At 40.1% G+C, this 27,837-nt stretch overlaps 1 protein-coding gene and 2 long non-coding RNA genes across 4 annotated transcripts in view; 1 reads left to right on the forward strand and 2 right to left on the reverse strand.

Annotated features, from left to right (window-relative positions):
* Nucleotides 1–6,734, forward strand: part of LOC144583049 (epidermal growth factor receptor-like) — a 75,161-nt gene extending 68,427 nt beyond the window's left edge. For both annotated transcript variants that reach the window (XM_078377461.1, XM_078377462.1), the window contains 3 exons: nt 2,144–2,243; nt 3,683–3,840; nt 5,768–6,734. In XM_078377461.1, the coding sequence (XP_078233587.1) occupies nt 2,144–2,243; nt 3,683–3,840; nt 5,768–5,810 (301 nt within the window). In that variant the 3' untranslated portion in view covers nt 5,811–6,734. The remainder of the gene's footprint in view (nt 1–2,143; nt 2,244–3,682; nt 3,841–5,767) is intronic.
* Nucleotides 1–27,837, reverse strand: part of LOC140707986 (uncharacterized) — a 479,255-nt gene that overhangs the window by 69,095 nt on the left and 382,323 nt on the right. The gene's annotated exons all lie outside the window — the stretch shown is intronic.
* LOC140707985 (uncharacterized) lies at nt 25,069–27,835 on the reverse strand. The gene is made up of 2 exons (XR_012088112.2): nt 27,716–27,835; nt 25,069–27,564 (listed from the first exon to the last, which is right to left on the reverse strand). It is a non-coding gene; the product is annotated as an uncharacterized LOC140707985 (long non-coding RNA).

A 27,837-nucleotide genomic window follows, 5' to 3' on the forward strand; every position in this document is an offset into this window, starting at 1 on the left:
AATAAAGAAGTTTAAGTCCTAGGTCACCCGCAGAAGACGGGAAACAACTTTTGAGTATTCTCCACCTGGAAAACCCTGAAAAGGGTCACTATAAGTCAGGATTGACTTGATGGCACATGATATTATATAGTATAGAGACAGGACTTAGTTTGGATGCAGAAAATCTCAGTTTAAAAAATCAGCTTGATATAAAAGGTCCAGGAGAGCTATCCCTGGTCAGTGATGAGGATTCTTACATTTGAGGGACAGGTAGCTTTGACCAGGTGTAGGGCAGTTTCCAGTGGGTGATCCACCAAGCCAAACTGCATGGACTAGCAATATAACGTGAACTGCTGGATACTTGACAACACCCACTCCTTCTTTTGCTCTCCTGGAAGGAGTTTCATACCACTTCTTGTCATTATGTGATCATGATTTTGTTTTTGTTTTGTTTTTGCCCAATACTGAATTTAAATAATAAACTGCCTTGGAACCCTCAGCCTCTTAATGTGTGGATGCATAGCTTGTTGATGCAACGAAACACTCTGTCAGCGTTATTGAGGTGACTGAGTGTCTTAGTGAGGTTTTGAAAGTTGCCCATTCCTGTGCTCTATCATAATTGGCTTCTATCTTCATTTCTAGTCCTCTGGACAAACCAAAGTGTCCTGCTCTCTACTTACTTGCTTGCTTGCTTGCTTGCTTGCTTGTTGCTTACTTGCTTGCTTGCTTGCTTGCTTGCTTGCTTGCTTGCTTGCTTGCTTGCTTGCTTGCTTCCTTCCTTCCTTCCTTCCTTCCTTCCTTCCTTCCTTCCTTCCTTCCTTATTTACTTACTTACTTACTTACTTACTTACTTACTTACTTACTTACTTACTTACTTACTTACTTACTTACTTACTTACTTACTTACTTACTTACTTACTTACTTGTTGAATTTCTGTCCCATCCATCTAGTGGCAGCTGACCAGCTTACAACAAAATTTAAACAAAATGAAAACAACAAAAGAAAGCCCCCATCCCTATAGCCCACCCATATAAACAGACAAATGTATACAGATCCCAAGATGACGATGAGAATAACATAAATCATAAAATTAAAGAGTTAAATAATAATTAAATAAAAAGATTCTCAAAAGTCTGGCTGAAGAGCAATGTTTATTGCCCGTTTAAACATTAGTAGGTTGGGAGTCTAGCCACCTCCATCAGTAATGTATTCCATAGAGAGGTGGCCATCACTGAGAATCCTTGTGGAACTCCACATGGTAGGACTCATTGAGACAAAACAGCACAAATTGAACCATCTGACATTGGTCCTTAAGAAAGGATTGAAGCCAACACAATCCTTTACCCCAGATCCCCAAATTTGACAGCTAGTCCAGGAGGATGCTGTGGTCAATGGTACTAAAAGCCACTGAGAGATCCAGGAGAACCAACAGAGTCACCCTCTCACAACAGGGTAGGCCTCTCATAACAGGTAATCAGGCAGGATGACCAGAATTGTCTGTATCACATGGCATGGTCTGAACTCCGATTGAAATGGATCAAGACTATGTCCTCCAAGAAATGTCCTCCAAGAATGCTTGCAACTGGTCAGCCACTGAATGTTGGCGACAGGGTGATAGTTATTTAAATAGCCTGTCAGCAAGCTGGCCTTTTTAAGAAGAGCCATATCATTGTCTCTTTCAGGCAGGAGGACATATATCTGTCCTACAGGGAGGGGTGTATGATCTAGGTAGCCCATTCAACCGTCACCTCCTCGGCTGTTTTTAAAAGCCAGGAAGTGTGTGGGTCTTACTGGGAGGTGGTGGCCTTAGGACCTGCAAGTGCCTTGTCTATGTCATTAGGCTTCACAGGCCGAAATCGACCACTATAAGCGGCCAAGACAGGATGTTGGACATCTTGAAATGACTCATTACCTTACTAATGGAGTCAAGATGGCCTCAGTCTTAGCATGGAAATGGGCTGCAAACCATTCACATGTAGAAACATCTGATTAAGGGCCCCAGAAGACATGCAGCTTCTGTGAGGTCTTGGAACACCCTATAAAGTTCTGCCTGATGGTTAGCTGCCTCACTAATGAGCCTGATGTTGTGTTATGAAGAGCCCTGAGTTTTGAATGTGATTTGTTCCTATTCTTGACTTGCATTCCTTTTTCTGTCCCAATCAGAGAGCCACGGGAGTTTGAAGAAGATTCAATGTGCTTCCCATGCCATCCAGAATGCCTGGTGCAAAATTCAACTGAATTTGGTCCAACATGCAAAGGACCAGTAAGTGTCCATGATTATGAAAACTTACTTCAGTGCTTCAGTCTACAGATATCCCAGTCAAAAACTAATATGTCTTAAAATGTTCAGAGGGCAACAGAACGGTACCGTAAGTACTTGTCAAGGAAGAATTGACATGGCTAGGGGCAAAATGCTCCCAGCAAAGTCCAGAGTATCCTCTTTGTTCTACTTGGGGGTTACACACATCAGTTGCACTCTAGGCTTCTCTTTTAGTAGAATGAGGTGAAGGCATGTGCAGAGTGTGTCCCTTGATAAGCTCACCTATCTTTATTTCTAATAGTAACACTTAGAGAGAAAGCTGTGGAACTCTTTTTATATGGGGAGATAATACCAAGGAACATCATGCGCGTAATAATAATAATATATTATTGCTTGGAGCAGCAAATTAATAACTGGCTTCTGAGTCCTAATAATAAAGAACCGGTTCCTAATTACTGCAGATACCATTGAGACGTAATAAACAAGGAACACATTCTTTCTCAGTCATCCATTCCTTTGCTTCTGAAAAATTCAGACATTCTTCATAATATAGGAGAATAAAATGAAAAGGATTAGATCAGTGTCAAAATATTTGAAGAGCTAGGTTCTTCTCTTACTAAACTAAATGTATTTGCTAGATCTAATAGGAATAGAGGCATTGAATTAATGAGATTCAGTAAATCTGGCAAAGGTCCATAGTAGGTGAGACTAGCAATTGGATTTAGGCAACTGTGTTTTAAATTATAACTAGCCCATAGTGTTTGGGAAACTGTGATATAGTCTATGTAGGAGATTAAAGTTTGGCTCAAGCTGGTGAGAAGTGAGGGAAATCACAAGATGTTTGAATTGCAATCTTAATTTGTCAGTTAGAAAGATTCTATATAGTTGAAAGTCCCACCATTTCAGATTTTTTTGTAGAAATTGCCCATGCTTCCACAAAATGCAGAACTAAAAATTCACAGGTATTCTCAATTCATGTTTATGGAGAAAATGTAAAAAAAAAAAATTCAGGAGAAATACATAAAAACATTGTAAATCTTAGGTGCTCTTGGTCAGTCAAAAGGCAGATCCGGGAATAGGTTCAATCTGTACTGGATAAGGTTAAACTCACTCTGGAGTAACAGGACCGGAGTTTGGAAGTACTCCTTTACTCATCTTCAAGCCTGGAAGTCCAGATCTTGGCAGTGACCGGGAGTGCAACTACACAGTTAAACCTGGTGTGCCAGCTGGGCCTGTTCCTTGAAAAGTCCGATTTGGCTACAGTGCCACATACCTTAGTTAGATCCCATTTGGACTACTGCAACACACTGTGCATAGGACTGCCTTTGAATACAGTTTAGAAACTTCAGCTGGTGCAAAATGCTGCAGTCAAACTGTTGACTGGGGCTGGTTACAGAGAACATGCTCCTCTCCACAATCCATATTTTACTTCATTTTTACAGGGTCCAGACAACTGTACCAAATGTGCCCATGTAATGGATGGTCCTTATTGTGTTAAATCATGCCCTGCTGGTGTTTTGGGTGAAAATGATACCTTAGTGTGGAAATATCCAGATGAAAATTCAGTATGTCAGTTATGTCATCCAAACTCTATCTGTGGGTGAGTGAGTAGAGATACTTCTAAAACATGTCAAATAGATGGGCTTAAAACATGTTACTTTGTACACTTCCCCTATGTAAACAAAAAGTAATAGAAACTTAAGTAGCTCATGTACATGAAAAGATATGTTGAACGTATAAATGCATTTGCCACACTGTGTTTTGCGTTTTCCCCAAGAAAAGGCTTATTTTATACTGCTTGCATTTCAGCTTCCAATTTTTAAAAAATCAGCATGAAAACATTTATAGATGTTTGTAGATATTCTTGTGTGCACAAAAATTTGCACTTATTTTTGCATACGTTTTCTCCAGTTTTTGCCTTTTTTAATGCATTTTTCCCAGTTCATCCTTTTGCATTTTTTTTTCTTATGTATTCGCGGTTGTGCAATTTATTTGGAGAAATGTGTAGCATAATTTAAAGAAGTGTGGAAAAAAGAGGATAATTGTGCTCTGGTACACATATTGCTTTGGAAAACATGAGTAAGGTCCATTATTATTAGAATGTGAACCAAACAAATAATTATACCATCACTAAATGCAAAGTGAATAATATTAATTATTAATTAAATAAAATATTAATTAAATAATTATATTTAATCAGTAGCTTTTAGAGAAACAAGATATTAAAGAAAAGAAAAAGGTATGTAGAAGATAGAAACTGAATGATAAGCAGTAAATTTTCTTCATAGGTATTTTAACCAAGAAAATGATAGGATTTAAAGATAAATGACTGTCAGTATTGCTTTTGTGTTCGGCGTTGATACTGTTCTGACTATTTTCAAAGCCTACATGTTCTTTTCAATTATTGGCACCATGTCCAGATGGACACTTAATTTTACATAGGTTGGCCCAAAATGTAGCCCCAGTTTTAAGATCCTCATGGGTGAGAACTATACTGCAACCTGCTGTATGGTTAATGTGATTTATTCAGGGGCTCTTTATCACAGGATTGCCCTACTAAAATTTTAAACTAAACTCTTTTAAAAAGGATATCCTTTTATTTATTTATTTATTTATTTATTTATTTATTTGTTTGTTTGTTTGTTTGTTTGTTTGTTTGTTTGTTTGTTTATTTATTTATTTATTTATTTATTTATTTATTTATTTATTTATTTATTTATTTATTTATTTATTTCTATCCCACCTGTCTGGTCAAACGACCACTCTATCCTTTTTGCTGAAGAAGACTTCTATACCAAAGCATCTTTCAGTTGATCCTAGTTTCTCTCTTGCAACTTGACAGATAACCCTCTGTTTCTGATAAGAGCACACATCCATGATTTTCAGATACTCAACAGATTCTTTGTGCAAGCCAAGGGCAATACTAGTCCTAACACATCCTAGCATATTTTTCTAAAGACTAGGACATGAGCTAAAGTGGTCATTTGAGAATATAAGAGCATGGGGCAGGGTTTTGTCGCAGCAAGATCAGTTGCATTTCAGGAGGGCCCCTGACTGGGACCATTTGGTTTCGACCACCCCAAATTTGGGGGGGAGGAAAGGACTTTTACTGGGAAAAGTGAAAGCCTGAAGCAAGAGAATCTGACTGAGAACCGAGGAAGGCCGGGTGATGCCTGGATTTCCTTCTCTTTGAAGTCTTTTTTCTGAAAGTAGAAATTGAGTGGTGCCATCTTGGCACAAAGCTGTGAATGCCTCAGACAGAGAGCGGAAAAGTACAGAATGATTTTGAACTTGAAGTGGCTTGCTTTACATATGGAACTCTTAAGGACCTAAACAATGAAGAGATGATACTGGAGCAGAATCAAACTAGATCTTAGTATAACCCTTAGCAGAGAAAACACAGGCCTCAGAGAAACTAGGCCCAGGAACATTCACAAATAGCTCAGGCAAATAGAGGAATATTCACACATCGTATGGAATGTCATTGTAACACCTTTGTTTTGCCCATCCTCCTTTTGAACTGGCAGATGGCTTGGTCCTGGAATGCAGGCAGGAGGAAACCAGCCATGACAGGCAAAACCATTCACACCATGGAGCTGGAAAAGAAAATGATGGAGTCAACCACAGGGGGGGTCACTGGACAGTGACTGGGCTGGAAGATCTTCGACTTCTCTTTAGACTACAGGACAAAGGGATTTAGTGAAATTAATAAAAATGATAAGGTTTCTTTTCCTTGCATATCTTGGACTCTGTGGAACACAGGCTTGCTCTTCACATGATACTGCTCCAACAAGGAGGATTATATGCATAATCTTGATGGGGATTGTACTTTTGATTGTTTCAAGTTTAATTGCTTGAATTATTTTACTCCTCTTTGTGCTACCATGTGTGCCACCCCAAATGTTGCTTCAGCGATAAGGCCAGGTGCTGATTTAGATTCATCCATTTTATTGTTGTCAGAGAAATTAGGCCCAGGAACATTCACACATAGCTCAGGGAAATAGAGGAATATTCACATATCGTATGGAATGCCTTTGTTTTGCCTATCCTCCTTTTGACCTGGCAGATGGCCTGGTCCTGGAATGCAGGCAGGAGGAAACCAGCCATGAGAGGCCAAAACATTCACACCAGGGAGCCAAAGAGCCAAAGAGTGAAAGCCATATATCAGGGCCCAGGAAGGCTACACATAAACATACCAAAAGATAAGATTCTTTCCCCAGACATTCAGGAGCATCTTGGTCATAGGCCAAGGACACATACGCACACAATCTACATATTTATAGGGAACCAATGGATCAGCATAGTTGGCATCACTGCCCAATGAGGGACTGGATGCAAACTTGGGGTACAAATGACCAATAGAATTGTAGCATTTTATGACTCTTTGTATCATTATAAAGCATATATACACTGTATTTTCAGGATCCTCTCTGCTTTTAAGAGAAGTCCCAGCTGACCTTTTATTTACCCAAATAAAACTGAGCCTTTGATTCAGCTATTGCGTCTATGCCTGATTCCTTGCCGGAAAACCGAAACCCAAATCTGGCCGGTAACAGAGAGTGTGTGCAAACTCTCAGAGGAAGTGACTAGACCTATATCCTCCCAGACCAGGGAGACTGGTGAGCATTCCCCCCTTATGAGGCTTGACTGGGAGAAACATAAAGAAGGAGAATAGGGGAGTGAAAGAGAACAACTTTGCTTTCATTGCAGCAATAAAAGTTGCTTCTGCAGGACAATATAACCATAAACTACTGAGGGATTTAAATCTGTTAAGCAGCCAGAAACAGCCTTGGGAAAAGCCCTTGCTCCCTGTCAGCCATGGCTAAATAAGAAGCCCAGGGAGAGAAAGACTGAATGATAAATGTTTTTTGCCCCAAGACATTTTTAATTAATTAATTAATTAATTTTGATGCTGATTAAAGTTACGATCCTGTAGTCATATAACAAAAAAGAAAAAAAGTAATAATGTCACACACACCCAGTTCCCCTGTTTGTTCTTCTACACACCCAGGTTCACTTTCAGGCATGACATTTAATTTTCACTTTTTTCCGCTGCCACCAGAGGATTTGTTCCTCACTATATCACATATGACGAATAGATCAGTGTTATCTAATATAACAATGGTTATTTATGTGTTTAGAAATAAATCATATAAAGTAAATCATGGAAGGTCTCATTTTATTCATTAAACTATGCTTTGATAACATTTATAATTGGTCAGGTAGAGTTATTTTAATCAAGGTATTTATTTCTTTCTTATCACTTCTAACTCTTTCCAATCATAAACACATAAACCATACAAGACTTGTCCTTTTCTTATCTTATTCTCTATCTCTTTATTACTCTTCCTTAACACAATTCTGGTCCTAACTGCCTAAACTGCTTCTCTCAAACTGATATCACTAACTGAAGTTCCTAACTGAAAATCCCTAACAGATCTCTCTAACTCGTATCCCTAACGCAAACCAAAGAAATGAACATGTGAGTACCAAAATATTTGCAACTGCAACAATTTTCTGAGAGAAGGGTTGCATTTTCTGACAGAATTGCAAGGGTACAAGTATTTTTGGCCATGACCGTATTAATCTAACTTATTCTACTAACATTTATAATTATAATTCCATGTAATAACCTATTTAACCCCAAATTATGCTCCTTTAACTACTAACTCTTCCTAAACTATATCTGTCTCCCCCCCCTTGTTAAACTATTTTATCTATATCTATTGGTTTCTCCTTTTCATTTCCCCCCCCCTTCCCATTACAGGACCCCTTCATGGATTGCTGCCTTGGCGTGGCAAAGGGGCTTGAATAATTCAGAGAAGCTATGGGCTATGCCATGCAGGGACACCCAAGACAGACAGGTCATAGTGGAGAGTTCTGACTAAACACGATCCACCTGGAGCAGGAACAGACATGCCACTCCAGTATCTTTGCCAAGAAAACTCCATGGACAGAAACAAAAGACTAAGATATATGACGCTGGAAGATGATCTCCTCAGGTCGGAAGGCATCCAACATGCTACTAAGGAAGAGTGGAGGACAAGTACAAGTAGCTCCAGAGCTAATGAAGTGGTTGGGCCAAAGCCGAAAGAATGCTCAGCTGTGGAGGCGCCTGGAAGTGAAAGGAAAGTCGGATGCTGCAAAGAAAAATACTGCATAGGAACCTAGAATGTAAGATCTTTGAGCCTTGGTAAGCTCACTGTAGTCAAACAGGAAATGGCAAGAATAAACATTGACATCCTGGGCATCAGTGAACTAAAATGGACGGGAATGGGTGAATTCAATTCAGACGATTATCATATATACTACTGTGGGCAAGAATCCCGTAGAAGAAATGGAGTAGCCCTCATAGTCCACAAAAGAGTGGGAAAAGCTATAACCCGATATATCAAAAATGATAGGGGATTGGAATGCTAAAATAGGGAGTCAAGAGATAAAAGGAACAACAGGTAAGTTTGGCCTTGGCGTTCAAAATAAAGCAGGGCAAAAGCTAATAGAGTTTTGTCAAGAGAACAAGCTGGTCATCACACTCTTTTCCAACAACACGAGAGGCGAGTCTACACATGGAAATCACCAGATGGCCAATACCAAAATCAGTTGATTATATTATAATCAGCTCCAGGTCTTGTTTTTGCTGACTGTAGAGAGCCTCTCCATCTTTGGCTGCAGAGAATTTAATCAATCTGATTTCGGTATTGCCCATCTGGTGATTTCCATATGTAGAGTTGCCTCTTGTGTTGTTGGAAAAGAGTGTTTGTGATGACCAGCTTATTCTCTTCATGAAACTCTATTGGCCTTTGCTCTGCTTTGTTTTGAACTCCAAGGCCACACTTACCTGTTGCTCGTTTAAGTTCTCGACTCCCTACTTTAGCATTCCAATCCCCTATAATGAGAAGAACATCTTTCTTTGGTGTCAGTTCTAGAAGGTGTTGTAAGTCTTCATAGAATTGGTCAGTTTCAGCCTCTTCAGCATCAGTAGTTGGTGCATCAACTTGGATTACTGTGATGTTGAAACGTCTACCTTGGATTTGTATTGAAATCATTCTATCGTTTTTGAGATTGTATGCCAGTACAGCTTTTCCCACTCTTTTTTTTACTATGAAGGCTACTCCATTTCTTCTACGGGATTCTTGCCCACAATAGTAGATATGATTATTGCTTGAAATGAATTTGCCCGTTCCCGTCCATTTTAGTTCACTGACACCCGGGATGTCCATGTTGATTCTTGCCATCTGTTTGACCACATCCAACTTATTAAGGTTCATAGATTTTACATTCCAGGTGTACGCAGTATTTTTCTTTGCAGCATGTCCGCAGCTGAGTGTCCTTCGGCTTTGGCCCAACCACTTCATTAGCTCTAGAGCTACTTGTACTTATTCTCCGCTCTTCCTCAGTAGCATGTTGGAAGCCTTCCGACCTGAGGGGCTCAGCTGCCAGCATGATATATTTTAGCCTTTTGTTTTATTCATGGAGTTTTCTTGGCAAAGATACTGGAGTGGCTTGCCAGTTCCTGCTCCAGTGGATCGTTTTTAGTCAGAACTCTCCACTATGACCTGTCCATCTTGGGTGGCCCTGCACGGCATAGCCCATAGCTTATCTGAATTACTCAAGCCCCTTCGCCACAATAAGGCCGCAATCCGTGAAGGGGATTTGCAGTTACTGTGTTTGCAGTAACTGCTGTACTGTGTACAGCAGTTTGCTCTGTGTTTGCTGTTACACACAGAGAAAACTGAACAGGACGCTAGCCAAAGTTGTGCAATTTTAAAAAATGTTTAATGGCAAAGAAACAGGTTAGAATAATATGTTTATGATATACATATTTAACTATATGTCATCTGAGTAAGAGATTCAATTTGTTTTTCTATCAGGAATATACCAGCAATACAAACAAGTACATACATGTTCATGATAATCATCATACACAAGAAAATATTGAAAAATATATCACTTTAATTTCCCCATTTCTACATGTCACAAGCCATTTTGAACAAAGAAAGGGCATGAAACGTGTAGTCATTTGTCAGAGGTTTTATTTAGCAGTACATATTGGATTGGCTCCAGATTTAGTCATCTTTTAAGTACAGTGGTGCCTCGCTTAACGATTGCCTCGTTTAGCGATGTTTTCACTTAACGATGGGTTTTTTAAAGAATTCTATGCATCATTTAATGATGTTTCCTATGGCCGATTTTCGCTTAGCAATTTCGGGACCATGCTTCGCATAGCGAATGCATTTTTAGGTCCCCTGTTTCACTTAACGATGTCCGTTTTTTTCAATTTTAAAAGTGTTTTAAAATGTTCAAAAATGTTTTAAATGCTTGGAATTGTTAGTGCACATTCTAAAACATGTGTAAACTTAATTTGGCTTGGATCTGAGTCTTCGTTAATTTTTGGTGAATTTATTTCTCCCCCATAGGAAAGCATTGAAACCAACTTTTGACAGCTGTCAAAAGTTGGGCTCAATGCATTTCAATGGGGAGGAAATAATTCACAAAAAATTAACGAAGACTCAGAACAAAGCCAAACTAAGTTTGCACACGATTTAGAAGGTGCTCTAACGAACCCAAGCATTTAAAACAGTTGCTGACTTTTCGTTACTTTTTGTGAATTTTTTTCTCCCCCATAGGAAACAATGGAGCCCAACTTTTGACAGCTCCATTTTTTCCTATGGGTGAGGAAAAAATTCACAATAAATTAACGAAGATCAAAAACTGTTTTAAATGCTTGGATTTGTTAGAGCACCTTGCAAAACCTGTGCCACCTTAGTTTGGCTTCGTTCTGAGGTCTATTGTGAGCATATAAACTGAAGCCATTTCATTAGCACTCATCCATCTGCAGATCCCTCATTGCGCATCTAGGAGCAGTTGGGAAAAAGGACCAGTGTTAGTTCCAACTAGAGCAGATCCAAGAAATGAAAAACATTTGTTAGTCACTACTTAAATAGGTCTCATTCATTACAATGGGTATAATCTAGTTAGAATTAATATTAGATTTACCTGCAAATGTTTAATCTTCGGGCCATAGGCAAAACGGTATGCTTAACTGCCTCACCACTCACCATTTTTTCCTAGCCTAATTTATTCTGCCAGTGAATTTCCTAGTTTGCCTATAAATTTCCAAATGTGTGCTTCCAGAAATAACATGGCCACTTAACACATTAAAAAAGCACTGGTTTAAATGGAATTCCATACACTAAAGAAAGATGCTAAAGAAAATATTCCCAGTTTGGTGTAGTGGATAGAGTGAGGGACTACGACTCTGGAGAACAGGGTTCAATCTCTGCTCAGCCATGGGAGCTCTTTGGGACAGTGGAACTGGTAAAACCCTCCTTAAATATCTCATCTTGAAAACCCTGTTAAGGTCCTTATAGTCAGTTCCAATTTGGCTGCATGAAACAATAAGCAAGACAGTATCCAGGTAACCGGTGTGCCTGTTGAGGAAAAGATAAGGAATGTGTACATCTAGTTAAATTCTCTAAAGACTGTGCTGATTTAAAGTTGAACACTACTTTCACTTTTTGGTCTGATAAGCGGCTAGGGTTTTTTTTGTTTGTTTGTTTGTTTTTAGCCCTGCTTCTAATGAAAATCTCTTAACAATAATATTCACTCCTAATTATTCTTCTCTATGTCAAAGAGGAAAGATAAGGCTGCTATAACTCCTGCTTGGACAAGAGATAAAGCTTTAACTAAAACCTCTGACAAACTATTGTATTGCAGTTTGGAACACTTGTCGAGGGTAGTTAAACCAGCCCAACCCAAAAAATAAACAGGATAAACAGGAAAGAATGGACGAACTGATGTGGATTGTGAAGGACATGTCTTGTAAAATGCGTCAAGGTTTAAAACAAACAGAGAGATTAGCCAAGTCTACTGAAATGAGCATTGATATGCTTCAAGATCAAGTTTCAGGAATGACACAGGTGTTGAAAAATGTTAATCAAAAAGTTAAAGAGCTCGAAGACAGGGCAAAAACAAATACATTTAAGATAAGCAGCTTGGATGAGAGAATCAGCAAAACAAACAAAAAGCTGATTTATCTGGAAGATAATTCCAGAAGGTCCAATATTAAAATAATGAATTTTCAATTGCAACATGGACAAGACCTCAAAAAAGAGATTATAACCTGTATTAACTCCATAATGGGTACACAACACTTCGATGAACAGGACATAGAAAGAGTTCATTTTGTTGATAACCCCAAAAGCCCCAGAACAAGACCAGTGGTAGTGAAGTTTTTTAATTATACAAAGAAAGAACAATTTATGAGAAAAATCAAACAAAAACAAGACCAGCTGGTCTATAGGGGCAGTAAGCTACAGATTTTCCAAGATTTATGCAATGACTCTCTGAATCGGAGAAAACATGTTGGGACATGTTCAAGGAAGCCATGGTTTCCAAGAACTCAAGAGCCGGCCCAGAGATCTCTGCCTCCGCATGAATGTTGAAATCACCCAGAACCAACAGCTCTAGGGAACTCAACAATACCGTGGAGACAAAGTCTGCCAGCTCCGGTAGGGAAATAGCTGGGTCGCGGGGAGCACGGTAACTCAGCAAGATCCAATACCTTCCCTGTCCCCTATCGACACGTGGAGAGCTTCTAGACCCGGTTTTAACACTGAGGAGTGCCTAGTAACATCCAAGATGTTTCTGTATATAATGGCTACTCCCACCCCGTCCCTCCAGTCTACCCTGGTGCTGGACAGCATAACCGGGCAGACAGGCGAGTGCTATGGGAGGACCCCCCTCTCTGCCTATCCATGTTTCAGTTATGCATGCCAGGTCTGCATCCTCCTCCAGAATACAGTAAGATCTTGTATAATCTGGGATTTATTGGATACAGACCTGGCATTCAACAGCACCAGTTTTAGAGTGGAGGACTGGCTGGTCTGGCTACCTCAATACTGACAGTTGACCACAGTCCCAGAACGGTGGACAGCCTTCAAGCATCTGTTCATACAAACATCTGTTCAAACAAATACTTTGTATATTGTAAATATGCAAAGTCAATACTTGGCATAAATACTTTTCATGTTGATGATTCCTCACAACAATATATTGTCCCTAGGAAGATTTATCCCCTTGAAGCTGCTTCAGAATTTCAGCTAAAAGAAAGGGAATGGGGAGCCCGTAAGGGTGGGAGCTTGCAGATGATGCCATTGCCCTAAGCACTCTACAAAACAAGAAAGATGGCTCACAACAACCTTGTACACAGTGAGCCATAGTTCCTTTATGCCACAGGTCATACCCGGTCAGTAAACAGATTTTATATTTGAGTACAGAAAATTTCCACACAGCTCTCTACGTTGGATACTAGGAAGTCTTGATGTGCAAACAAAAATATCATTCACATATCACTGCCAACACCAGTGTGCCAACAGAAAACATGCTTGGGCAAGCAAATGTTGCCGCTGTGTTACATACCCCATGAAACTCCTTTTGAAAGTCTGAGCAAAGAGCACTGCTGACTTTTTGTCCTGGCCACAGGAGCTTTGTTTAAATGCTCCGTGTGGAAACGTAGCACATGAAATGCAGCAAATAAGAGGAGCTAGAGGAATGGGGGAAAGGGGTTTGCTCTGTTTTGTTTTCGGGCCTCTTTCATTGCAACAAAATGGTCAGAGGAGATAAAGAATCACAGCATTGTAGGAATAACTGCAAACAAAAAGATGGGGAAAAAAGGAAAAGATGTTGCCTTCCTTCTGGAATTATGGAATTCTGGGAAACATTTTGGTTAGCCTGGGCCATTGTTGCAGAGTTCTGAATTTCTGGTAAAATTCCATTTTCTTATGTAGTAGAAGTATAGGAATCCGCTTAGGAAAATGGCTACAAGTTCTTCAGAGTCCACCCCTTTCTCATTGACTGATACTTAAAAGTCTCAATAACTTGTTTTAAGACATTTGTAGGAGGTTTTTTTTAATTATTTGCATACAGTTGCTTGAATATAGACGTACATGCTGCTTTCTTTACTGCACATATACTTAGCAACCAGCTAAACAAATAAACAGCAAATAATTGGCACAAACAGACTAAAAAGAGGGAAAGAAATACTCAGCACAGAGGTGGGGCTGTCTTTGAACTCAAAAGCTGAAAGGAACAATTGAACAGTGCTGGAAAGTTATCCAGTCCCCTCAGCCCAGAAAAGTCTCTCCCAGTCACACTAGCTACAGACAGCATGCAGAGTTGCAAATAAAACTCCAACAAAAAGATGTGCTTTGAACTACAAGCACCCCGTGCAGCTTGGTCATTAGCCATTGTGGCTGGGTTTTTTGAGAACTGTAGTTCAAAAAATTAACTTTCTCAACCTCCAGTTAAAACATCCATCAATTAATTTTGATTAAATGATTGGCTACTGAACATGGGAATAATCTTCATTGAAAAGCTTTGTATTTGAAATGTGACAAGAAAGTTTTGTCTCAGTTATTAACTTGTGGATGCATTTGCACACACCAGAAATCTCTGAATATTTGAAATTATCAAGAAATGAGCATACCTGTGTATAACTCAACTCTCAGATATGCTGCTCTCTGGACAATTCTTGCTGCAGTTAGTAAATTCTTCTTGCCTGATTATATTCCAGGCCTTTAAGAATACTAACATAACACTACCATCCACAAAGGGAAAATCCAAGAAGTTTTTCCTCAGTTTATTCTTATTCTTTTTTATTTGATTTATATATCACCCATCTGGCAGCCAGGGCCACTCTGGGTGGTTTACAACAATAAACAAAAATCACATAAAATCACAAAATAATACAACATCAGAGTTAAAGTGCAAATTAAAATATCATAAATAAAGTGAAGGACAAGGTGAGAAGAATGCAATACAATTAATATAATTAATAGCATAAAATATGGCAGCATATAAGTTAATGCATTATTGGACATACTGTTGCATCAGTAGTTGTTTACTCTGGGAAATCCTGTCTGAACATCCAGATCCTTAATAACCTTTTAAAAGGTGCCTAGTGAGGAAGCCGGGTGAACTTCAGGCGGAAAGGTATTCCACAGTTGTGGAGCATCTGTTGAGAAGGCCCAATTTCTGGTGGCTATTTTCCAGGCCTCTCTTGGGGTCAAAACTCTCAGGCACCCTGCCTGTGATGATTTTATTGGATGGGCAGACGCTACTGGAAGGAGGCGCTCAGCCAGATATCAATGTCCCAAACCGCTTAAGGCCTTGTAGGTTAATACCATCACCTTAATACTGGGACAGATGCGAACAGGTAACCAGCGTAAGGTGGCCAAGGTGGGGGAAATATGTTGGTATTTTCTAACCTCACTCAGTAATCTGGCTGCCATGTTCTGGACCTGTTGCAATCTCTGTACCAGTTCTAAGGGCAGTCCCACATAGAGGGGACAGCTTGCACATTTCAATTTAATCAATTTTTCATTGACAATAATAATAAAAGCAAACACTCAGGTGAGATGTGTGGTTTCTTAGAAACCACTGCTTCCAATTTTGACGGGGATTGAGGATTGGGAGCAGGCCTTTGATAGAGGTGATAATTAATTTAATTATATATGTAATTAACTAATAGAAATTGGATTAACTAAATTATCTAATAATAATTAATAACTGCAAAAAAGAGAGGAGGTGAAAGCTCAGACTGTAGTGAGTTCAGGTGATAGTCAAGGTCGGAGGAGGTCTAGGTTGTGTAAAGATATAATATTTCATTAATCAGCCTATTGGCCACGAGTGCTGGGCCTTTGCTAAGTAGAGTTAATTGGTAAGATAATTAATAGCAATCAAGCGAATAGTAAATTTTATTGAGATTGTGGTGTAAGTAGTTTAACGTAATGTGAGAACCCAAGTTTTCAATTCAAGTGGCTCGGATGGCTTCCAGGAAGGGCCAAGGCAACAAAAAGGGAAGCAACAGCAAAAAAGTGAGCTGCTCCTCAGATATCGCCTCCCCAATCATCTCCTGATGAAGAGGCATGGCCAATATGGCAACAGCTTCAAGAAAAAAAACTGGCCCTTAGAGGCTGAAAGAGCAGCATAACGGATAGCACAACATAGTGAATCGCAACCCAGACGGTCTGAAAAGGAAGCTAAGAGTCATAGGAAGGATAAATTCAAGGCTATGACTGAGAATGTAATGTCACATTTTGCAGCTTTAGAGGATGAGCGGTGGGCCTCATGGCCATCCAGGAAGGGATTGGTGGCCTCAACAGCAATACTTCAGCGTCAGAGTGAAGAGGAGGGGCAGGGAATACGAATGCTTGAGGCTGAACGATCTGCTGCGGGGTTCTGAGGACAAGAGAAGAGATGGCTTTGGACAAGCAGTTTAGCAAGGAGGTGCAAGAAACACACCTCCAGTAGCACGTGAGTTGGCAGCAGCACCTGACACATTTAACACAGTACCTTCTTGGCCATGGCTGGGCAGTGGACAGAGCAGCTGGCCAATTCATACAACACATGTCATACAGGGCTATGGGGCCTCAGTTGGCCCTTGGCCAAGTATAAGCACACCAGTGGGGAACTGGGTAACCCCGTATCCTCAGTTCACTTTTCCAATGCCCATGGGTTCGACATTGGGTGTAGGAATCTGGTCTTAATCACTGGTGCCTTACATGGGATACAACTCAGTTCGATCAAAGGCTCTGCCATGCCATTAGGCGATCACCTGTCATGAGTTCTGCCAAAGAAGATCTGGAATCTGAGGGGTTACTTGCAACTGAGGAGAATGCTGGGCAATCAGAATCGCAGGCAGCTGAATCACCACCAGATTATCCTGCCCCAGTAGCCAGGGTAAGGGAGAAGCTTCAGCAAGACTCATGACATGAAGATCCAAAGCCCGCATGAACGCTTCCCATAGGAACATCAGGTTGACCAGCCTTGAGTATTAGCAGGATGAGGTGTTTGGATGGCTGCTATTGCTATAAAATCCACACCCAGAGGCTTGCAAGTTTGTGGAAGCAAGTCAAATACTTTGGTTCGCATCCACACTCCTGCTTATCCTGGACCTTGTTCTCTGGACCCCTGGCTTTGGACTCTGACTGCTGACTACGGTTTGTGTTTTAGCTTTGGCGTTTTTGTATCTGCTTTGCATCTTCTGGATTTCTGATATTGGACTGGTTTATTGGACTGTTGCCTGTTGAAACCCCCTGGAAACATGACATCACTTTACTCCAGCAACTAAAGAAAAGATTTGAAATGTTTTACATTGACTTTTTGATCTCCTTAACAGAGAGGTAGACAAAAAGGACATTGATAAAGAGGACGAATGGGAGAAGGAAAGATGTAGGAGTGTTAGGCCTGAGAGGACATGGGCAAATTGGTTTCCAGGTTTCTTTCTTTCTTTTTTAATGTTCATTTAAATATTTTATTTTTTTATTTTTAAACTACTAGGAATAGATAGGGAATACAAAAGGTAAAAGGAAGTGGAAGGAATGGGAAAAGGGTTTTAAGGATAGGAGAGCACAGAATATACAATCATCCAAACTATTCATATTAAGTATACAAGCATCCAATCTATTCATTTTTCAATAAGAAATCAACGTTACTTTTTTTAACTGTTTGATTACCCTCTAAATATCAGCTTACACTTATGTTTTAGTTTAAATCTAAGTTGCTCCAACACTATCAGGGAACTGATATCACTTCCCATATATTCTCATTACACTTCTCTTGTTTCTGTGACTCTGTTCTCTTCCAGTTTTGGGGAGATAGGGTTGAATCCAGGACAGTAATCCAATTTTTAACCTCACATTTTCTGACTGTTGTAGCTCAATAGCTCACAGGGTAACTCTTTATCCCATCTATGTTACCTGGCATCACACTCAATAAAAACAGTTCTGGAGTTAGTACAGTTTTATTCAACTATTGTTTAACATCTGATGGTTTCCCTTTCATCAATCTTCCACTTGGCTGAGACACTCATTTACCCGCTGAAATCCCATTATTATTATCATTTGCATGGTAACCTACCATGCTTTAGCTGGCAAAATCTCCAACAGTTGATATTCAAATTTTTCGGAGGCCATTTCTATCTTTCCAATGCGTATGGTTTGTATAAATAATCACTCCCTCAAAACTTTTCTCCCTACGCAGCTTCTAATTCATCTTCTTCCCCCCTCACTCACTCCCTTCTCTCTTCTTCAGCTTGCAATGCTACAGCCTCTCCTCCCCCACCCCACCTTTCTCCCCCTCTTTCTTGCCTTGTAAAACAGCCAGGGTCTCTTCAATTACCCCCCATCTCCTCTCAGTCTCTGCTATTTCCCTTCACTCCCCCATTTCACTCCTCTCTGGCCTAACCAAGCCACCTGTGACTCTTCCCCCTCCCATTGCAATCCTCCCTGGCATACTAAAACAATTCTTATCTCCTGAACTGATTAACTGAGGTCCTCAGACTTTCACTTCTGTTTCTCCTGTGGTTCCTAATGAAGGAGACAGAAATCATGAGAATTCACATGAGGGGAACTCAGTAAACAGCACCCAAATTCAAGGAATCCAAACAGTTATTGAACCTGCTGGTCACCAATTGATCACAACTGAAGAGGTTGAAAATCTGTTCCCTCTCCTTCCTAAGAATGTGCACACAGTTGTTGACAAAGATTTGGCAACAGCACATCATGATGAATCACTGACTGCAAATGCTGTAGGTCTCCTCCTACAGAAAGACTGGCCGGTTCAAGGCAGCACAGTTGCCACCTGCATTTCCCTTATGGGTGCTTCACAGTGTGGTTTGTTTAATTTAAACTTCCTTCCACTACACTATCTAAAGGACTGTTTTGTTTTGTTTTTGCCCTACCAATGGCATCACAAGACAGGAAAAAATCTGATTTTACAGTCCTTGTGTACCACAGTTCCCATTCTACTTCTCAAAGACACCAGTGCAAGGTAAATGTGGACTCCTGGTTCTCCGAATGTAACCATAGACCAAATTTGTCTGGAAATGCTGGACTCCTTGTCTATCATTTCATGGATCAAACTTTAGTGACAAGTCAATTTCTCTCTGCTTATATTTCTGAGCCTCTGACTAATTGCTTTCAGAAAACAACATACCTCCAAAGGGGTGAACACAGCACCTATAAATTGTTATTTGGCAAACAACATAATGGAAATTACATGTTCCATGTTTTTACCAGAACTACAAACTCTATCACCACTTGCATTGCTTGAAAATTTGACTTGGGCTCCTGCCTTCATGAGCCCTTCCCAAAAACATGAATTACAACCCCTGTTTGATGCAAGCTGGGGTATCAGTCTCCCCCTGTCTACATAAGCATCACGACAGCTATACAAAATTCCATCTACAAAGTCAATACTGGGTTAATAAGTATAATTCCTTTCCTTGCCTCTGTACAGCTGCTTATCACAAATGGCCTGTTTTGGAGCAGTCTCAAGGCCATGACGTACAGGCTTGAGACTCTGGAAGCGATAACAGGACATCTGGCAAAGGAAAGCCATTATACCACACAGTTCACAGATTTGGAGAGCCTGTGCTTATTTATTTTTGAGATTGGCTCACTGGTTCCTCATACCGCTTTTTCTAACTGCACTCCAGACATGTGCTTTAATCCTTTTCTGACCTTGGCAACCTTTCCTGCTGGTATCTCACAACTCTTTGATGCTCCTCTGCTATTTCCTCATTCTTGGAACTCTTCCAGTAGGTGGAGCAGAGGCTCGAGAAGATCTGCATGTGCATCTGCAATATAACATCTGGGAAACATTGGCTATCATGAACATTTCTCACTTTTGCCTGCAGGAGGCATATGCCATGCATGGTCTACTCTGGGATCTTACTTAATTCCTGTCTGTAAGGAACCATGTGACATTGCCAGTGATGCATCATTGGGGCACTGGTTTAATGCTACTCTTGTTAAGTACTCTAATTCTCATGGAGTGGGCATATAACAAGAATGCTACCTGTTGATGCTTTCTCACTTTACAATCCTTTTGTAGCAACAAATGAAAATATCACTTGCACTAGAATAGTTAACTGTTCTTCTGACAGATACGTTCCAACCACAAAAGCCACATGGAATTGCTCAGTCAACATTACATACAACTGGGCACACATCATACTGCCACCAGGCTGGCTCTTTACATGTGGTCAACCTAGGTTTAGTTACATTCCAGCCAACCTGTCAGACACACAATGCTGCCTCAGTAGACTAGCAATCAATTTAATGCAACGTTCTGCTTTGCAGAACCCCTTGCCTCGGCTGAGAAGGGAAAGCTTATCTCTTGATAGTACCTGTAATGGTAAAGTTATTCTGTTATCCAAAGCAGAATATATTTCACTGGCCACATCACTGGTTGGTGTGCCTAGCCTAGTTGTTCATAACGCTCGTTATTCTTGCAAACTTTGCATGCACTTTAGCTAAGACCGTTAACCACACTTCCGCTGCTATTTCCCTGCTGAATCAAGAACAATGTCAACTACATAATGCTATTTTAGACAACCACGCAGCATTGGATTATTTCATGTTGCGCGATCATATTGGTTGTGAGTCTTTTAATAATCTCTGTTGCTTCAATTTATCTGATAATAGTGATTCAGTGAACAATCAGCTCGCTCAGCTGAGATAGCTTGTCACTAACATACAGCAAGACATTCTTCCTTCCTGGTGGGATAGTTTATGGTCATGGCTGCATAACTTCAGATGGCTGTGCACTGTATTGATATATGCAATTATGATTTTCACACTCCTTGTAATCTGCTGTTGTTTTATTCAATGCATTCCAACCTTTTTACTTGTTGCAAAGCTCCACCTTCTGGCATTTGTAGAAAGGACTTATATGTAATCTGCAAGCATATTAAAGAATATATACCTTTGCCTAATAAAACCTTTTACCTAATAAAAAAGGGGAATTGTGGGAGTGCCATTCCCAAGGTTGCTAAACCACATTGTTGTTGTAGTGAGGGCAGACCCTCCTAGCAAGATGTGGCTTCTTCCAGGAGGAGCTACTACCCATTCTTCTTCTTTCTCATAGTGATAGGGAGCTAACTTCAAAGGCCTTTCCTTGGGCCAATCATAATGGCATTATGTAACCATTGTCCTCTCTGAACTCTCTCAACTATCTGTATACTCTCAACTATCAGTGAGCTTGTAAGGTTAATAAAAGGGAGTCTTCCTAGCGGCGTTGCCCTAGAGTTGAGTTGATGCAGAGCTGTATTGAGAGCTGCATCCAGAGCTGGATCCAGAGGTGTGTATGGAGGATCCCTGCATGTGTGTTGACTTCTTTAACTTCTCTCTCTATTTGCTATCCTAATTACTTGTGTCTACATAAACTATCAGCCTTCTCATTTCGTGACCCTACACTTATTGACCATCAGTGTTTCAGACCCGGCAGCCTTAGATTCCTTCCAAATTAAAAAAAAGCAGGTGGCTCAATGATTTTCTTTCAATATATGCAAAACTAATCTTTTCAATTCATTTGATTGATTTTCTATCTGGGGATGCTGGACGTTGTTTGTTTCTCCACAGGGAGGGGGTAAACAGTTTTGAATTTAAAAAATTGTAATTCAAAACCCTTTCCCCAAAATGTCCTTAAATTTGACACAGAGCAAGAGCAGACTGTCTGCCACACCCGTGCCAAATTCAGTGCTGATCCATTCCAGTTTCAAAGTGATAACATTTGTTTGGGCTCTGCCTATATTTAGAACTCCGTTGGAGAATGTTGATTTGCTCTGTCAGCACATGGCATCACCGCATTCTCATGCAATGATAGTAAAATGGGAGTGAGGCATATACCTTAAACTTTTGGGAGAAAGAAGGAAGATGAGATCTAGGACTCATAATGAGAAAGACAAAAAATGAAAATACATTCATGAAATACATTCATGAAGAGACTAAAGCACAGGTTATTTTAGAGTATAAAATATGTGCTAAATGTCTTATAACACCAAAGCTTTAGACAGGGAGGTGGGGAGGTCATGTATTGGTACAGGTGTACACCCTGTCACCCTGCTCACAAGATCCTGTTGACTGCAGTAATAGATTTTCGAAAGTCCTGGTCTAGTAAAACCACTATCTCTATAGGAGGCACTGCTGGAAGACTAAAAGAAGAAATACAGGACCAGGCTTCCGCCTTTCAGGAAAGAAAACTGGGACCAGCAAATATTATAGAGCAAAATTTGAATGCATTCCTTTAAAAAGAATTAATAGAGTTTACAAACATTGTATGTAACTCTATAACTCAAAGTAAAGGAGGCCTTAATCATGCCTACATTAAAAACTGGGCTATGAATCCATTCATTGTCATAAACTATGATTCTTATTACTTGTTGAATATCAAAAAGAGAGGGTTAAAGCAACAGCTGACATATACGTAAACCTCCCCTGTCAGAGAAGTGGAAGACAACTGCCTTCAATACAAGGGAAATACAAATTAACTATCATTCACTCATTGTGAAGTTACACTGGGAAATTTGAGTATGTTCAGTTTAAGTGCCCACACAGGGAGACAGGAGAAAAAACTTGTTTGCTGCTTTGCGGCTCTATTGAACCCCACACGGGGATTGGTTAAAGGGTGCCTTTTTAATAAGCTTTAACAAGGGTTCCCTCCTCCGGCTTCCTCAATCTTGTTAGGTTCTTTTAAAAAAAAAGAAAACGAAAATTAAACTCTTGCTGACAGACAGAAGACTTGCTTTCTCTTCATAATCTGTAAAAAAAAAAAGTCTTGCATATGGAGATAAGCTTTTCTGGAAAGAGTGCATGTTGGCACAGTGGCTTCTCTGGGTAGGTGGGGGGGTGTATGCAGCTCATCCTCCCTTTTTGCATCAGTTCAAGTCATCAAACCTCTGAACCAATGCAACCAATGGCTCTCTTTAAGAAGTAGCAGCCACAGTGGCAGAGGGAAAAACAATAGATGGGGGGGGGGGGCGGGAATCCAGGTTGACATTTCCCTTTGTATCATGTGATCAATGGGAAAAGGTGAATCAGCCCACACCAAACTGTAGTATTTCCCACATTTTTATCAATGTGGTTGCTGCCTGGTTTAGGAAGTCTGAAACATTTATCTCCACTAACAAAGTCATGTAGGATTTTCTGCCATGAGTTTTTAAAAGAATTGTTAATGGAACTATCATTATCATCCTTATATGACTCCTTAATGCAACAAGATACTGCTCACATTTGTTTAAATTGGGGGGTCTTTATCTGAAGAAGACAAAAAAGTGAGTACTATGGAGCAGTGGTTAAACTGCAATACTGCAGAGTCAGGTCTCAGCTGATGAGCTGAGTCCGAAGGGCTCCGAAGGGTTGACTCAGCCTTTCAGTCTCCTGAGGACAGTAAAATGAGTACCTAGCTCACAGGGGCGGGGGGAGTGGTTTTTGCATAAGTATGTTGTTAACCAGTGCAGGGAATGCTTGTCAAATTTACAGATGATACCAAATTGGGCGGAATAGCTAATACTCTAGAACAGAGATGCCCAACCCCCAGCCCACAGCGCTGTACCGGTCTGTGTCCTGGGCCGGACTGGGCTGTGGAGACAGCTCTCCCACCCAATCTGCATGCACTCCCCCCCTTGCAAAGCTCCTTCACACATGCATGCAAGTGTGCACCCGCATGAGCAACCCTACCCCACCGTGCATGTGCACGCCCTCTGAGTGCCCCTGCCTTTGCGCATGTGCATGAGTGTGGAGGGGGTGCCTCACCTTCCCCAACTAGTCTGCAGTGTTAAAAAGGTTGGGGTCACTGTCCTAGAAAGCAGAAACAAAATTCAAAGTGACCTTGATAGGATGGAGCAGTGGTCTGAAAGCAACAGAATGAAATTCAACAGGGATAATTGCAAAGTACCGCACCTCAGAAAAATAAACCAACTGCACAGTTACAAGATGGGGAATATCTGGCTCAGCAAAACTATGAGTGAGAAGGATCTTGGAATTGTCACAGATCACGTTAAATATGAGCCAACAGTGTGATGTGGCTACAAAAAAAAGGCTAATGCTATTTTAGGCTGCATTAAAAGAAATATAGTTTCCAAATCTCACGAGGTGCTAGCCCCCCTCTATTGAACACTGGTTAGGCCTCACCTTGAGTATTGTGTCCAGTTCTGGTTTCCACACTTCAAGAAGGATGCTAACAAATTGGAACAAGTTTAGAGGAGGGTGACAAGGATGATTAGAGAGTTGGAAACCAAGCCTTATGAGGAAAGGCTGATAGAACTGGGCATGTTTAGACTTGAGAAAAGAAGATTGAGGGGCGATATGATAGCACTTTTCAAATATTTGAAAGGCTCATACAGAGGAAGGACAAAATCTGTTCTTGATCATCCCAGAGTGCAGGACATGCAACAATGGGCTCAAGTTAAAGGAAGCCAGATTTTGATTGAATATCAGGAAAATCTTCTTAACTGTTAGAGCACGACGACAGTGGAACCAGTTACCTCGGGAGTTGGTCAGTGCTCCAACACTGGAGACATTCAAGAAAAACTTAGACGTTTGTTGTGGTTTTTTTAAAGGCTCTTTGGCCGTGTTCTGAAGGTTGTTCTTAATGTTTCTCCAGTCTCTGCGGCCAGCATCTTCAGAGGACAAGAATCAGAACTCTGGACAGGAGTCCAGAGCACAGAGAGTTCTGATTCCTGTCCTCTGAAGATGCTCAGATAATCTAGCTCAGCTAAAGTCTTCTTGTTCCATCTCCTTTACCAGAAAGCAGCTGAAGATCTAACTGTCTCAATGAAGTCAAATGGATTAAAATAAGTTTAATTCTGTTTAGATCAGAGGCAGGCAATCTTAAAAGGTTTGCACACAATCATACTTGGACCTCGGATGGCTGCACTTGTTCCTATGACTCCTTTTTTTCCCTCAGAAAAACAGTATGCTCTCTCTCTTTTTAACTATAAAATGCTCATTGCCTCCTACTCCCTCAGAGGGCGCAGAACATATTTTCCAAAAATATTTTAAATTAGGGATGGAGGGAGTGCTTTAGGGTTACTCAGGACCCACATTTGGGTTCTTGAAAGCTTCGTGCTGCTAACTAGTTTAGACAATGTTATCAGAATAAATTAGTCTTCACATTAAGCATATAACTAAGAATTTAAAATAAAATATATAAATTTAAACTTCTCAGCTAGCCTCAGAAAAGCAACATAGGAATTATTATTAAAGAAAGTTGCAGCTGGCTGCTGGCAAAAGTAATATATTTATTATTCTCCCTATCAAGAACATTTTAAGGCACACATTAGAGACAAAACTCTTTAATTGTATGTTAGTGAGAAACATAGAGACTTGAAAGAAGTCCGGTTGCAAAAACACGAGAGCCAGTATCCCATTGACTCAATGTGATCTGCATATATGTAGTCTTGCCATTCAGCAGTTGATTCAACCAGCAACTGGATACCAGCCAAATAGTGAAATGTTAACATGCTAGAAAGAAAATCAAATGCTCTGTCCTAACATTCTCTCTAATAATTAACTTTGGAACACACTTGTTATTATTTACAGGTGACACTTCATCAAATCTTTTTTTCTTTTCCTTTTTCATCCAGATAACTTGCACTATCTCACTAGCATTCAGAAAGCAATGAAGAGGAAATTGAGTTATCTTATTTTATTTGTAAATAAGATTATCTAGGTCAGAGTTTTTTTGAGGATATGGCACAAAGAATTCTGTTCTGTTTTATAACTTTATGTAACATATTAGATAATTTTATCTATGCATTTGAAGAGGGTTCTACTGCTTTGAAACATATAGAAACAACAAATCTGTTACACTGAAGATGTTATACAGGGCTTTTTTCAAATTTAGCTCCACAGTGTAACCCTCTAGAATACATAAACAATTAGGATTCTTTCCTCATCCAGGCAACATTATTGCAAGTGAACAACAAAACATTTGGATTTTTATCTATAATTAAAGTACATTGTGGAGAAACCTGTGTTCCTTTGCCTATGCTACAGCAAATTGAGATCGAAAACATCTACTGAAACATGTTTTTACCTGCTTTTTATGATGCATGATTTCATTCTTGTATGATTCTATTGCTGTGTGTTTGGTTTATAGTGACTTATTATGAATGATGGTCTTGACAAATATATTCATTCAATCACTTAACAACTTAAGACTAACAAGTAATCTTTCTCAAAGCATGAGCAATTGAGGCAGAACATACAAAGTGGTGTAGTGGTTATATGCAGGGATAGGTTATTAAATATAAACAAGTGGCCACTGAAAACACCCTCATTATTATATAATCAATTGCAGTGTACCTGACTTCATATAACAGTTAAGAGGGGCACTGTTAGTTCTGTACCTTGTCAGAAGACACTGCCATATCATGCAGGATGCATGACAGACATAGATTTTGTATATAAAATTTCCCTCCACATGCTTAAGAATTATGCTTTAGGAAACAAAGGCTGCTTCTACACTCAGTGGTTTCATTATTAGTTCACTTTGTTTTTAGGAAATCCAGCCAATACTGTATTGTTGAATTCCAGTATTTTCTAGATTGACTTCTTTTCTTTTGATGTTGGTTTGTTTTTACTCCTAGACTATAGCTATTAATCTTACTTTGAACAGATCTGCACCAACAGATTTACCTGTCTTACACATCTACCATTACTGCACATGTACCATTTGCTTTCGTGGCCCATCTAGCCCCTTCCCACATTAGCGATCCTGAAGCCTCTAGGAAACCTGCATGAAAAAAGCAGAACTTAAGGGCGGTATTCCTCTCCTATTATCTTCCTAAAACTGGTACCCAAGACATTCTGCTTCTAATCTGCAAGGCAGGATGGAGAGTATTATCCTCCATAAACATATCTAATCCATTTCAGTTTATGAATTGAATTGAAATGAAATGAATTGAATTTATTTATTACGGCCGGGTGACCAGCTCATAAAACATATTTATGGCTGAAATATACAAAATGCAGTTTAAAAATATACAACCAATTCATAAAACATATTTATGGCTAAAATATACAAAATGCAGTTTAAAATGTACAATCAGTTCATAAAACATATGTGATTAAATATACAAAATGTAATTTAAAAAGTACAACAAATAATTAACTATGTACTGGTTGTAAAATATGGGGTGAATCAAATACATTTTTATAGCTATCCTTTGAAGCATTTAAGTTCATGGATATTGCTGCTGCATTGGCTGGAAATGAATTCTACTCTTCAACTAACTAAGGCTATATGAACAAGTATTTCCTTTTTGTCTGTCCCCACACCTCAGCGTCACTGGATGCCCTGTGCCTTTCAACTTTTGTAAAAGAGGGAGGAAAGAGACATTTTCATAATTGTATAAGACTTTTGCATGGCTCCATGTAGCCAGCTATTCTCCTAAACCAAGAAATCCCTTCTTCACCGGGGAGGTACTTCAGCACAGGACTCGCTTAGGTGGCCCTCTGCCACGAGAATGATGCACCTAAGAGAGGAGGCAGAAGTGCTGCCCTAAATGAGCAGATCAGATTTTCCATCCTCTGCCCTTCCAGTTTGCTCTGCGGAAAGCCTGCCTGGCCTTATCTCCCGCCCGTCCCCCCCCCCCAAAAAAACACACACACCCCGTCCCTTCCCACCTCTTTGGGCCAGTTAGCATTAGAAAAGAAAATCCATGCACTGTGGTTGCAGAAGAGTCCTCGCTGCCCACCGAGAGCCACACATTCCCGCCACCTTTCGCTCCCAGCCCGGCTTCGCCGAC

Source organism: Pogona vitticeps, chromosome 6, assembly GCF_051106095.1.
Source record: "Pogona vitticeps strain Pit_001003342236 chromosome 6, PviZW2.1, whole genome shotgun sequence".
NCBI classification, from domain to species: domain Eukaryota; kingdom Metazoa; phylum Chordata; class Lepidosauria; order Squamata; family Agamidae; genus Pogona; species Pogona vitticeps.